The 14,740-nt window shown below is 43.9% G+C and overlaps 2 protein-coding genes across 3 annotated transcripts in view; one reads left to right on the forward strand and one right to left on the reverse strand.

The window, feature by feature from the left end:
* The window catches only part of pola1 (polymerase (DNA directed), alpha 1), a 93,486-nt gene extending 83,288 nt beyond the window's left edge, over positions 1-10,198 (reverse strand). Inside the window, exons 1-8 of one of the 2 annotated variants that reach the window (XM_035741766.2) lie at positions 10,022-10,197; positions 8,998-9,116; positions 8,714-8,810; positions 8,555-8,635; positions 8,354-8,469; positions 8,119-8,181; positions 7,698-7,796; positions 7,438-7,579 (exon numbers count right to left, since the gene is read on the reverse strand). In XM_035741766.2, coding sequence (XP_035597659.1) covers positions 7,438-7,579; positions 7,698-7,796; positions 8,119-8,181; positions 8,354-8,469; positions 8,555-8,635; positions 8,714-8,810; positions 8,998-9,116; positions 10,022-10,070 — 766 coding nt within the window. In that variant the 5' untranslated portion in view covers positions 10,071-10,197. Of the gene's footprint in view, positions 1-7,437; positions 7,580-7,697; positions 7,797-8,118; positions 8,182-8,353; positions 8,470-8,554; positions 8,636-8,713; positions 8,811-8,997; positions 9,117-10,021 lie in introns of both variants that reach the window. The other variant, XM_035741767.2, reaches the window with a different exon arrangement.
* LOC118361658 (choline-phosphate cytidylyltransferase B-like) overlaps positions 9,554-14,740 on the forward strand; it is a 32,805-nt gene continuing 27,618 nt past the window's right edge. Inside the window, exon 1 of the mRNA XM_035741771.2 lies at positions 9,554-9,660. Coding sequence (XP_035597664.1) covers positions 9,598-9,660 — 63 coding nt within the window. The 5' untranslated portion in view covers positions 9,554-9,597. The remainder of the gene's footprint in view (positions 9,661-14,740) is intronic.

Genomic DNA, 14,740 nt, shown 5'->3' on the forward strand with positions numbered 1-14,740 from the left:
TGTTTGTTTGTTTACGCATTTCTGTGAATTACTTAGTAATAAATAAATAATTTAAGACAATTGATGTATGGATGACTCATAGTGAAGACTGGGTTCGTGCAGATAACCAACAATTTACAACTTTGGAATGAGACTAAAGTGAGGTAAAGTAAATAATTAATTAATTCGAAGACTAATTGATCAGATAAAATATCTGAAAAGTTATTTTAGGAAATTATAACTTTGTAATCTGAATATTTTTCCTTGGTGCCCCAACTTCCTAGTTAATTACATTTACAGGATTAATCAGTTGATTGCGTAATTCTAATTACAGAGAATCTTTGATAAAAACTATGTCTTCAATTTAATGATAGGAAAGACACGACACCATACTATCAACGTTATGAATTTTTACCACTTTAAAATGGACATACAAACATTTCAAAGCTAACTACATTGAATTACATAATTTCAAAGGCCATTTCAAAGAGAATGTTACAAACTGGACTACATTTAGTAACTTACTTTGAAGGGACGGTGATTGTGTCTAAATAGGCATTTGGTAGTCTTAATTCAGTGTACTTATCTTTAACTGACATTTCCTGAAAGTCAGACTCATCCCACAACTAATTTCTCTAAGCTTCAGAAGCATCTGCATCCACCAAATGTTGTGTGGACAAAATTCCTGTCATTCCCATGAAGAAAAGACAAATACAGGGGGCAGAGATTGGGGTGCCTTGTGAGAATTTGTTGGCGAGTGGTCAATCCACCTCTACCATCCGTTCTATTGGCCAACATGCAATCACTGGAGAATAAACTGGATGATCTCCGTTCGAGAGTATCCTACAAAGACATGTAATATCTTATGTTTCACAGAGTCGTGGCTGAACGACGACACGGATAATAAACAGTTAGCTGGGTTTTCCGTGCATCGGCAGGACAGATCAACTACGTCAGGTAAGACAAGGGGTGGGGGTATGTGTCTATTTGTCAATAACAGCTGGTGCGCGATGCCTAATATAAAGGAAGTCTCTAGGTATTGCTCGCCTGAGGGAGAGTACCTCATGATAAGCTGTAGACCACACTATCTACCAAGAGAGTTCTCATCTACATTATTCGTAGCCGTCTATTTACCACCACAGACAGATGCTGGCACTGAGACTGCACGAAACCTACTCTATAAGGCCATAAGCAAACAAGAAAATGCTCCCTTGCCCTCCATTTGGAAAATCTGACCATAATTATATCCTCCTGATTCCTGCTTACAAACAAAAACTAAAGCAGGAAGTACCCGTGACTTGCTCAATACGGAAGTGGTCAGATGACACGGATGCTACACTACAGGACTGTTTCGCGAACACAGACGGGAATTTTTTATTTTATTTTTATTTCACCTTTATTTAACCAGGTAGGCTATTTGAGAACAAGTTCTCATTTGCAACTGCGACCTGGCCAAGATAAAGCATAGCAGTGTGAACAGACAACACAGAGTTACACATGGAGTAAACAATTAACAAGTCAATAACACAGTAGAAAAAAAAGGGGAGTCTATATACAATGTGTACAAAAGGCACGAGGAGGTAGCCGAATAATTACAATATTGCAGATTAACACTGGAGTGATAAATGATCAATGATCATGTACAGGTAGAGATATTGGTGTGCAAAAGAGCAGAAAAGTAAATAAATAAAAACTGTGGGGATGAGGTAGGTGAAAATGGGTGGGCTATTTACCAATAGATTATGTACAGCTGCAGCGATCGGTTAGCTGCTCAGATAGCTGATGTTTGAAGTTGGTGAGGGAGATAAAAGTCTCCAACTTCAGCGATTTTTGCAATTCGTTCCAGTCACAGGCAGCAGAGTACTGGAACGAAAGGCGGCCGAATGAGGTGTTGGCTTTAGGGATGATCAGTGAGATACACCTGCTGGAGCGCGTGCTACGGATGGGTGTTGCCATCGTGACCAGTGAACTGAGATAAGGCGGAGCTTTACCTAGCATGGCCTTGTAGATGACCTGGAGCCAGTGGGTCTGGCGCCGAATATGTAGCGAGGGCCAGCCGACTAGAGCATACAAGTCGCAGTGGTGGGTAGTATAAGGTGCTTTAGTGACAAAACAGATGGCACTGTGATAAACTGCATCCAGTTTGCTGAGAAGAGTGTTGGAAGCAATTTTGTAGATGACATCGCCGAAGTCGAGGATCGGTAGGATAGTCAGTTTTACTAGGGTAAGCTTGGCAGGGTGAGTGAAGGAGACTTTGTTGCGGAATAGAAAGCAGACTCTTGATTTGATTTTCGATTGGAGGTGTTTGATATGGGTCTGGAAGGAGAGTTTGCAGACTAGCCAGACACCTAGGTACTTATAGGTGTCCACATATTCAAGGTCGGAACCATCCAGTGTGGTGATGCTAGTCGGGCATGCGGGTGCAGGCAGCGATCGGTTGAAAAGCATGCATTTGGTTTTACTAGCGTTTAAGAGCAGTTGGAGGCCACGGAAGGAGTGTTGTATGGCATTGAGGCTCGTTTGGAGGTGAGATAGCACAGTGTCCAATGACGGGCCGAAAGTATATAGAATGGTGTCGTCTGCATAGAGGTGGATCAGGGAATCACCCGCAGCAAGAGCAACATCATTGATATATATATATACAGAGAAAAGAGTCGGCCCGAGAATTGAACCCTGTGGCACCCCCATAGAGACTGCCAGAAGACCGGACAGCATGCCCTCCAATTTGACACACTGAACTCTGTCTGCAAAGTAATTGGTGAACCAGGCAAGGCAGTCATCCGAAAAACAGAGGCTACTGAGTCTGCCGATAAGAATATGGTGATTGACAGAGTCGAAAGCCTTGGCAAGGTCGATGAAGACGGCTGCACAGTACTGTCTTTTATCGATGGCGGTTATGATATCATTTAGTACCTTGAGTGTGGCTGAGGTGCACCCGTGACCGGCTCGGAAACCAGATTGCATAGCGGAGAAGGTACGGTGGGATTCGAGATGGTCAGTGACCTGTTTGTTGACTTGGCTTTCGAAGATCTTAGATAGGCAGGGCAGAATGGATATAGGTCTGTAACAGTTTGGGTCCAGGGTGTCTCCCCCTTTGAAGAGGGGGATGACTGCGGCAGCTTTCCAATCCTTGGGGATCTCAGACGATATGAAAGAGAGGTTGAACAGGCTGGTAATAGGGGTTGCGACAATGGCGGCGGATAGTTTCAGAAATAGAGGGTCCAGATTGTCAAGCCCAGCTGATTTATATGGGTCCAGGTTTTGCAGCGCTTTCAGAACATGTGCTATCTGGATTTGGGTAAAGGAGAACCTGGAGAGGCTTGGGCGAGGAGCTGCGGGGGGGCCGGAGCTGTTGGCCGAGGTAGGAGTAGCCAGGCGGAAGGCATGGCCAGCCGTTGAGAAATGCTTGAAGTTTTCGATAATCATGGATTTGTCGGTGGTGACCGTGTTCCCTAGCCTCAGTGCAGTGGGCAGCTGGAAGGAGGTGCTCTTGTTCTCCATGGACTTCACAGTGTCCCAGAACTTTTTGGAGTTTGAGCTGCAGGATGCAAACTTCTGCCTGAAGAAGCTGGCCTTAGCTTTCCTGACTGACTGCGTGTATTGGTTCCTGACTTCCCTGAACAGTTGCATATCGCGGGGACTGTTCGATGCTATTGCAGTCCGCCACAGGATGTTTTTGTGCTGGTCGACGGCAGTCAGGTCTGGAGTGAACCAAGGGCTGTATCTGTTCTTAGTTCTGCATTTTTTGAACGGAGCATGCTTATCTAAAATGGTGAGGAAGTTACTCTTAAAGAATGACCAGGCATCCTCAACTGACGGGATGAGGTCAATGTCCTTCCAGGATACCCGGGCCAGGTCGATTAGAAAGGCCTGCTCACAGAAGTGTTTTAGGGAGCGTTTGACAGTGATGAGGGGTGGTCGTTTGACTGCGGCACCGTAGCGGATACAGGCAATGAGGCAGTGGTCGCTGAGATCATGGTTGAAGACAGCGGAGGTGTATTTGGAGGGCCAGTTGGTCAGGATGACGTCTATGAGGGTGCCCTTGCTTACAGAGTTAGGGTTGTACCTGGTGGGTTCCTTGATGATTTGTGTGAGATTGAGGGCATCTAGCTTAGATTGTAGGACTGCCGGGGTGTTAAGCATATCCCAGTTTAGGTCACCTAACAGAACAAACTCTGAAGCTAGATGGTGGGCAATCAATTTACAAATGGTGTCCAGGGCACAGCTGGGAGCTGAGGGGGGTCGGTAAGCAGGCGGCAACAGTGAGAGACTTATTTCTGGAGAGAGTAATTTTCAGAATTAGTAGTTCGAACTGTTTGGGTATGGACCTGGAAAGTATGACATTACTTTGCAGGCTAACTCCCCCTCCTTTGGCAGTTCTATCTTGACGGAAGATGTTATAGTTGGGTATGGAAATCTCTGAATTTTTGGTGGCCTTCCTGAGCCAGGATTCAGACACGGCAAGGACATCAGGGTTAGCAAAGTGTGCTAAAGCAGTGAGTAAAACAAACTTCGGGAGGAGGCTTCTGATGTTGAAATGCATGAAACCAAGGCTTTTTCGATCACAGAAGTCAACAAATGAGGGTGCCTGGGGACATGCAGGGCCTGGGTTTACCTCCACATCACCCGCGGAACAGAGAAGGAGTAGTATGAGTGTGCGGCTCAAGGCTATCAAAACTGGTCGCCTAGAGCATTGGGGACAGAGAATAAGAGGAGCAGGTTTCTGGGCATGGTAGAATATATTCAGGGCATAATGCGCAGACAGGGGTATGGTGGGGTGCGGGTACGGCGGAGGTAAGCCCAGGCACTGGGTGATGATGAGAGAGGTTTTATCTCTGGACATGCTGGTTGTAATGGGTGAGGTCACTGCATATGTGGGTTGTGGGACAAAGGAGGTATCAGGGGTATGAGGAGTGGGACTAGGGGCTCCATTGTGAACTAAAACAATGATAACTAACCTGGGCAACAGTATACAAGGCATATTGACGTTTGAGAGAGACATACAGCGAGGCATACAGTAATCACAGGTGTTAAATTGGGAAAGCTAGCTAAAACAGTGGGTGAGACAACAGCTAATCAGCTAGCTTAACAACAGCAGGTAAAATGGCATTGACGAGGCAACGGGGCCGACAGATAAAACAAACAAGCAGAATGGAGTACCGTGATTAATGGACAGTCCAGCGTGCATCAGCTATGTAGCCAAGTGATCAGAGTCCAGGGGGCAGCGGTGGATGGGGCCGGGGGGCTGGACTGGCGAGTGTTATCCAGGTTAAAAAAACTAACAATGACTAAATAGCTTGTAGCTAGTTAGCTGGTTAGCTTCTGGAGGTTCTTGAGTGTGTTCTAAAAATTTAAAATAATAGCGATTCCGTATCACATTGGGTGAGGCAGGTTTCCGGAAGGTAGAAACACATTTTTTAAAAATCGGGAAGAGATAGAAAGTACATATGGGCCACTGCGTGTTTGGGACGCGGCGATGCAGACGGTTAGCAGGCCTGTGCTAACAAGCTAACAGATTAGCAGGCCGGGGTAAACAAGGTAGTAGTTAGCAGACCTGGGCTAAACAAGCTAGCAGTTAGCATGCCGAATTAGCAAGCAAGGAGATAGCGAGGGCTAGAGAGTTAGCCTTTGGAGGACGTCGCGATGGGGTGAGTCTGTTTATTCCTCTTCATGCAGTGACATCGATAGACAGGTCGTGGGTCCGGGTATTGTAGCCCAGGAGTATGCTAGGAGCACAGGAGCTCTGGCCGGGCTAGCTTCAAGCTACGTGGGTGGAAACGCTAGCCAGGAGTAATCAACCAGGGTTGCGGTTTAGCTCGATAGCTAGTTGTGAAGATCCAGCTGAAAAATGTTCCGTTTGTGGTGGGAATCCGGGGATAAAAAAATAAATAGGTCCGTTATGCTCTGGTTAGCGTCGCGCTGTTCGAACTGGCGAGAGCTTTCCTAGCTAAAGGTTAGCTGATGACCGGTTAGCTGAAGACCGCTAGCATAGCTGGTGGTTTGCTGGCTAGCTTCAGTTGAGTAGCTACATTGGGTGAGGCGGGTTGCAGGAGAGTATTTGGAAGCTTAGGTTTAGCAAAATGTTTTTAAAGATATGCGAAGAAAAATATCTAAAACGAAAAAGAGACGATATTTACAGAGACGATACGACAGGACGACTTACTGCTACGCCATCTTGGACGAAAAAAAAAAAAAATTATATATATATATATGGGGCGGCAGGGTAGCCTAGTGGTTAGAGCGTTGGACTAGTAACCGGAAGGTTGCGAGTTCAAAACCCCGAGCTGACAAGGTACAAATCTGTCGTTCTGCCCCTGAACAGGCAGTTAACCCACTGTTCCCAGGCAGTCATTGAAAATAAGAATGTGTTCTTAACTGACTTGCCTGGTTAAATAAAGGTAAAATAAAAAATAAAATAAATATATATATATGTTCGGGGATTCATCCAATGGCATTGAGGAGTACACCACCTCAGTCACAGGCTTCATCAATAAGTGCATCAACGACGTCACCCCCACGGTGACCGTACGTACATGTCCCAACCAGAAGCCATGGATTACAGGCAACATACGCATCGAGCTAAAGGCTAGAGCTGCCGCTTTCAAAGAGTGGGACACTAATCAGGATTTTTTTTTTTTAAACACGCTATGTCCTCAGACGAATCATCAAACAGGCAAAGCATCAATGCAGGAGTAAGATTGAATCCTACTACACCGGCTCAGACACTCCTCAGATGTGGCAGGGCTTAAAAACTATTATGGACTACAAAAGGGAACCCAGCCGCAAGTTGCCCAGTGACGTGAGCCTACCAGACGAGCGAAATGCCTTTTATGATCCTCAAAAGCTCTTCAACTGCACCATCGAGAGCATTCTGACCGGTTGCATCACCGCCTGGTATGGCAACTGTAAGGCGCTACAGCGGGTACTGCGTACAGCCTAGTACATGACTGGGGCCAAGCTTCAGCAATCGAAGGATCTATATACGAGGCGGTGTCAGAAAAAGGCCCAGAAAATTGTCAGACTCCAATCACCGAAGTCATAGACTGTTCTCTCGGTTACCGCACGGAAAGCGGTACCGGAGCACCAAGTCTAGGTCCAAAAGGCTCCTTAACAGCTACTACACCCAATTCATAAGACTGCTGAACAATTAATCAAAAGGCCACCCGGACTATTTACATTGACAACCACCACCTATTCTATTTAGTAAATATTTTCTCAACTTTATTTCTTGAACTGCATTGTTGGTTAAGGGCTTGTAAGTAAGCATTTCACAGAAAGGTCTCTACACCTGTTGTATTCGGCACGTGACAAATAAAATATAATATGATTGCCGATTTAAACCAAATGCTGGATTAAAAAGCACTTTCAATTTATATTTTTAGTCTAGAACTAGGCTTAATCTGGGTCCAGGAAACCGGCCCAGCGAGTGCTAGATTAACTCCTAGTCTGATTTCTTACCCTCCTCAATTTCTTCCACCTTCACTCTCTTCTTCTCCACTGGGACGGAGGGCCTGGAGGTGGGGAGGCAGGAGGGCACCCGGGGAGTCAGCTCACCAGGAGGAGGGTGTTTCACCTTTGACCCCTGGGCAGATGGAGACTCCTGCGATGGAGGGAAGTGACACATTACAACAGGAAGAAGACCAGGGGTGTACTCAGTAACGTTTGGCCTTAATGGAATATTAGAGGGGGCAGGGATCAATGGAGAGAGAGAAGTGTACCTTAGAGGATTGAGTTTTGATGGAGAAGGGGTTCATGGTAGTTCCGAGGGCCTTCTTCTTCTTCAGAGTGACGACCGGAGAAGTCAGGGGTGACGGCCTCTGAAAGAGGGGGCAGATGGAGACACTCAGACACACTGATAGCGTATTCACCCCCAGTGAGTCCATGTCTTCGTGAAAAATAATCAAACAACAAGCTGAAATCTAAGCATCTACCAAATGATCTAGCTGAACTTGGTTTAAGAAAGGGGAATTACAGGAGCTGGACTAAACCATACACAGCAAGCTGACAAAAAAAAAACATTAAGGCTGAAGCGTTGTTGAACCACTTGCGGAGTAAACTTCATGTGCGAGTGAGCTGACATGCACTATTTTTTCCCCGCTATGAGAAGGTGTGGAGGTTGACAGGACAGGAGAGACTGACATCAGAGTGCAGGTCCTGTAGAATGTCCCCTAGTAGGTCATCTTTGGATAGGTCCACATCTTTCTGTAAGAGACACAAAACACACAATCCTGGTTCAATTACAAAATAGAAACAAATGGACTAGAACACTAACTATTTAGTGTTTTGGATTGCATGTATAGGGTCAAAGAGGGTGAGAAACACACACCCATGATTAGCGAAGCGACTTTTGATAAACAGGTGCACAAACACTCACCTCAGCAGGTTTCTTGACGTTGCTGTTCATGAAGAGGTTTTTGATGCTGTTGGGTTTGGCCACCGCTGCCTTCTTAATGTTATTCTTAGAGTCTGCTCCCTTAGCGCCTGCTTTACCTACACACAAACAAACAACAATTAGGCTGGAGACACACACAGGCTTGTTTTCACACAGACACACAAACGCACACATGGTTCCTACCTTTGGCGCCTTTCTCTAACACATCATCCGCCAAATCCTCATCAAAGATTTCTCTCCCATCCTCCACATACCCTGTGCCATCTGAGAGAGAGAGAGAACTTGCTATAACTTGGGACTGAGAAGACAGAAAGGTTCTGAAGGCATTTCAGACCAACTCACCATCATCAATGATCCAGTCATCATCCTGCCTTTCTCTCACCATCCGAGAGTACTGTTCCTCATCCACCTCCTCATACACACTGGTCAAATCCTCCACCTACACACAGCACACACAGATTGCACACACAGATTCCACACACATGTTAAAACAAGGCTTGGCTATAACACCCACACGATAACGTACACTCTACAACTTGGTCACTTAACACACAGATTAAAAGGGGCGGACACAAACACACCTCTGTCAGATCAGGACTTGGACAACACCCACACACAACTCTCACCTCATATTTGACTTTCTCTCCCTTCTTGGCTCTCTTGAGCTGCTCCAGAGCTGACTTCCTCCCTGTCTTCTCCTTCTTCTCCCTCCTGGAGCGACCCATTGCCAGGCCGCAGTCATTCTCTGGAGAGAGAAAACAGGAAGAGAGTGAGGGGTGAGAGAGATATGGAGTGGGGGGAGAGATTGAGATGGAGGGAGCATAAAAGATGGGGGAAGAAAGGGGCAGAGAGAAAGCAGAAAGAGTTAAAAGACGAGAGTTCAAAACCCAGTTGTTCTCCTACAGGCATTTCAGGCAAGTGACTGCCAGCTTTTAAAAGAGATTCTCCGGGTACTGTTGTATATATTTTTTGCCAGTAGAAAGTAGAACTCAGGAGTGGTCGCTGAAAATGGTGTATTACTTCACATATTTGCAGATAAAGTAAGGACACCACATCATTGCGCTCTCTCTGCTGTTTCCACTGAGCTGTTGAGAGCCGCTCTGCAACCTCATTGGATTACGCTGGGTAGGCCTCTTGCTAGAAGAAAAACGCGAGGAGCTGAAGCTCATTGGCTAGAACTCTTAATTGCTGTGGACTGGCTGACCTGGGTGTGGAATTAAGGGAAAATGGCGTCCAGCACAGCTCCAAGAAAAGTTCCTCTCAAACTAGGGATTTTGTGGCTAATTGAGGTAAAACATTAGTTCTGCGCATATATTATATACATGTATTAACTACAGAGACACGTGTAGCTCAATGCGGGAGGTTTAAAAAAAATACTTTGTCGCCAAAGTACCAGCGGAGTATGTCTTAATTAAAGTATAAAATGTCAACATCACAGTAGCTAAATGGCCAGTTAACTGTGGGTAATTATGCAATTTATTAACATTAGGTGTTAATTTAATGGCACGTAGCTAGCTAAATGTAGTCATTCTATTAACGTGAGTTGCTTGCTTTGTTGTTAGCCCACGATAGTTAGCTGACAGCTTGTTGGCTAAATCGTTTCGGGTATTCACGCTAGCTTGTTTGCAGTAATATTCCGGTCAGACTCACCGCCGTCCGGGTTGTCCACGTCCTTCTCTGGCTTAGAAACCGGAGACATTGCTAGTTATTTCAAATGTATTGATAACCTTCAGCTCTTTTTTGGTAGCTAGCTTCACAGTTCAACGCAACAGAAGATTTCGCGCCAAAGCTCCTTCCCGGTGAAAGTCATATGCAGGAAATGACGCAAAAATAAAGCAACCAATCAGAATATCGCCGGAGTTTCGATTCTTGGCATGGAAATGTGGTTCAGTGTCCGCTTGATGGCGATGTTGTTTCATAGTCCATGTAGCCTACAGTAATGTTCGCAATGTCTTCATCACGTTATTAGTCTGGGCTGGGGTTGGGACAATAAGCAGTGGTGGGAAAAAGACTCAATTGTCATACTTAAAAGTGAAAGTGAAGATACCTTAATAGAAAATGACTCAAGTAAAAGTGAACGTCAACCAGTAAAATACTACTTGAGTAAAAGTCTAAAGTATTTGGTTTTAAATATACACAAGTGTCAAAAGTAAACAGAATTGCTAAAATATACTTAAGTATCAAAAGTAGAAAACATTTTAAATTCCTTAGATGGCACACATTTATAAAATAGATAGCCAGGGGCACTCTCCAACATAATTTCCAAACAAAGCATTTGTGTTTAGTGAGTCCGCCAGTTCAGAGGCAGTAGGGATGACTGGGGATGTTCTCTTGATAAGTGCGTGAATTGGACCATTGTTCTGTCAAAATGTAATGAGTACTTTTGGGTGTCGTGAAAAATGTATGGAGTATAAAGTACATAATTTCCTTTAGAATGTAGTGAAGTAAAAGTTGGCAAAAATATAAATAGCAATGTAAGATACCCCCAAAAATGACTTAAGTAAACATAGTTTAAGGTACTACTTAAGTACTTTACACCAATGAATGTTGTTCATGGTGAGTTTGTTTATTGCTTGCTTCATCAAGAACACTCGTGCTCTTGGTCTCTCTCTCTCTCAATTCAGTTCAAAGGGCTTTTTTGGCATGGAAACATGTTTACATTGGCAAAGCAAGTAAAATAGATAAACAAAAGGGAATTAAACCATAAATGAACAGTAAACATTACAATCACAAAAGTTCCAAAGGAATAGAGACATTACAGATGTCATATTTTGGCTATATACTGTGATGTAACGATGTGCAAATAGTTAAAGTACAAAAGAGAAAATAAATAAACATAAATATGGGTTGTATTTACAATGGTGTTTGTTCTTCACTGCTTGCCCTTTTCTTGTGGCAACAGGTCACAAATATTGCTGTTGTGATTGGACACTGGTATTTCACCCAATAGATATGGGAGTAAAGGTTGACCGATTAATCGGAATGGCTGATTAATTAGGGCCAATTTCAAGTTTTCATAATAATCGGTAATCTGCATTTTTGGACACCGATCATGGCCGATTACATTGCACTCCACGAGGAGACTGTGTGGCAGGCTGACTACCTGTTAAGTGAGTGCAGCAAGGAGCCACGGTAAGGTGCTAGCTAGCATTAAACATATCTTATAAAAAACAATCAATCTTAACATAATCACTAGTTAACTACACATGGTTGATGATATTACTAGGTTTACTAGCATGTCCTGCGTTGCATATAATCGATGCGGTAACTGTTCATTTATCATTGAATCACAGCCTACTTCGCCAAACGGCCGATTTAACAAGCACATTGTAACGGCGTTCTTCTGTCGAAGGAGAGTAGGACCAAAATGCAGCGTGGTGGTTACTCATGTTCTTTAATGAAGAATTGCGATACATGAAATAAATAAATACAAAACAACAAACGGAACGCGAAAACCTAATTACAGCCTAATTACAGCCTATCTGGTGAACACTACACAGAGACAGGAACAATCACCCACAAAATACACAGTGAAACCCCGGCTACCTAAATATGGTTCCCAATCAGAGACAACGAGAATCACCTGACTCTGATTGAGAACCGCCTCAGGCAGCCAAACCTATGCTACACCCCTACTCAGCCACAATCCCAATGCCTACAAAAACCCCAATACGACAACACAATAAACCCATGTCACACCCTGGCCTGAACAAATAATTAAAGAAAACACAAAATACTAAGACCAAGGCGTGACACACATTTGCAAAAACAAAGCGCTGTCGTTGCACCAATGTACCTAACCATAAACAATGCCTTTTTAAAAATAAATACACAAGTATATATTTTTAAACCTGCACATTTAGTTAATATTGCCTGCTAACATGCATATCTTTTAACTAGGGAAATTGTCACTTCTCTTGCGTTCTGTGGCCCCATCCGATGATACCCCCCCCCGGACAGGGCCAAACAGGAAGGATATAACCCCACCACTTTGCCAAAGCACAGCCCCCACACCACTAGAGGGATATCTGCAACCACCAACTTACCATCCTGAGACAAGGCCGAGTATAGCCCACAAAGATCTCCGCCACGGCACAACCCAAGGGGGGGCGCCAACCCAGACAGGAAGATCACATCAGTGACTCAACCCACTCAAGTGATGCACCCCTTCCAGGGACGGCATGAAAGAGCACCAGTAAGCCAGTGACTCAGCCCCTGTAATAGGGTTAGAGGCAGAGAATCCCAGTGGAAAGAGGGGAACTGGCCAGGCAGAGACAGCAAGGGCGGTTCGTTGCTCCAGAGCCTTTCCGTTCACCTTCATACTCCTGGGCCAGACTACACTCAATCATATGACCCACTGAAGAGATGAGTCTTCAGTAAAGACTTAAAGGTTGAGACCGAGTTTGCGTCTCTCACATGGGTAGGCAGACCATTCCATAAAAATTGAGCTCTATAGGAGAAAGCCCTGCCTCTAGCTGTTTGCTTAAAAATTCTAGGGACAATTAGGAGGCCTGCGTCTTGTGACCGTAGCGTACGTGTAGGTATGTACGGCAGGACCAAATCAGAGAGATAGGTAGTAGCAAGCCCATGTAATGCTTTGTAGGTTAGCAGTAAAACCTTGAAATCAGCCCTTGCCTTGACAAGAAACCAGTGTAGGGAGGCTAGCACTGGAGTAATATGATCAAATATTTTGGTTCTAGTCAGGATTCTAGCAGCCATATTTAGCACTAACTGAAGTTTATTTAGTTCTTTATCCGGGTAGCCGGAAAGTAGAGCATTGCAGTAGTCTAACCTAGAAGTAACAAAAGCATGAATTAATTTTTCTTCCTAACAAAGACAGCCAACTTCTCCAAACGGAGGATGATTTAACAAAAGCGCATTTGCGAAAAAATCACAAACGTTGCACAAATGTACCTAACCATAAACATCAATGCCTTTCTTAAAATCAAGACACAGAAGTATATTTTTTTAACCTGCATATTTAGTTAAAAGAAATTCATGTTTGCAGGCAATATAAATTAGGGAAATTGTGCCGCTTCTCTTGCGTTCATTGCCACGCAGAGTCAGGGTATATGCAACAGTTTGGGCCGCCTGGCTCGTTGCTAACTAATTTGCCAGACTTTTACGTAATTACAACATAACATTGAAGGTTGTGCAATGTAACAGCAATATTTAGACTTATGGATGCCACCCGTTAAATAAAATAGAGAACGGTTCCGTATTTCACTGAAAGGATAAACATTTTGTTTCCGAAATGATAGTTTCCGGATTTGACCATATTAATGACCTAAGGCTCGTATTTCTGCGTGTTATTATATTATAATTAAGTCTATGATTTGATAGAGCAGTCTGACTGAGGGGTGGTAGGCAGCAGCAGGCTCGTAAGCATTCATTCAAACAGCACTTTCCTGCATTTGCCAGCAGCTCTTCGCTGTGCTTCAAGCATTGCTCTGTTTATGACTTCAACCCTATCATCTCCCGAGATTCGGCTGGCAATACTGAAGTACCTATTAGAACATCCAATAGTCAAAGGTATATGAAATACAAATGGTATAGAGAGAAATAGTCCTATAACTACAACCTAAAACTTCTTACCTGGGAATATTGAAGACTCATGTTAAAAGGAAACACCAGTTTTCATATGTTCTCATGTTCTGAGCAAGGAACTTAAACGTTAGCTTTTTTACATGGCACATATTGCACTTCTACTTTCCTCTCCAACACTTTGTTTTTGCATTATTTAAACCAAATTGAACATGTTTCATTATTTATTTGAGACTAAATTGATTTTATTGACGTATTATATTAATCTAAAATAAGTGTTCATTCAGTATGGTTGTAATTGTCATTATTACAAATATAAATATATAAATTGGCCGATTAATCGTTATCGGCCTTTTTTGGTCCTCCAATAATCGGTATCGGCGTTAAAATCATAATCGGTCGATCTCTATATGGGAGTTTATCAAAATTTGATTTATTTTTGAGTTCTTTGTGGGTCTGTGTAATCTGAGGGAATTATGTCTCCAATATGGTCATACATTTGGCAGGTTACTCATTCTCACACTGTCCAACCTCCGTTCATGACCACTAGTCCCACCTCTGCGAGATACTGACACATTTCTAAAAAGGAGTCGAGTCCTATCTAAAGGGTTCTGACTGAGCTCGTAGCTGTACTCCCTCTAGGTACAACCTATCTAAAGATCATTTGACTGCGGAAAGTATCCCCTTTTTATCGCAGTGAAGCTTGTTTCCAGGGTGACCTTGGCTGGACTCTTGGGCACGCAACGCACAAAGATTCTCCTGTCCCAAATTGGTGGATGAAAGCGTGCTCGGGCGTGGGGGACACGCAAACGCATAATAATATTG

This window comes from Oncorhynchus keta, chromosome 28 (assembly GCF_023373465.1).
Source record: "Oncorhynchus keta strain PuntledgeMale-10-30-2019 chromosome 28, Oket_V2, whole genome shotgun sequence".
NCBI lineage: Eukaryota > Metazoa > Chordata > Actinopteri > Salmoniformes > Salmonidae > Oncorhynchus > Oncorhynchus keta.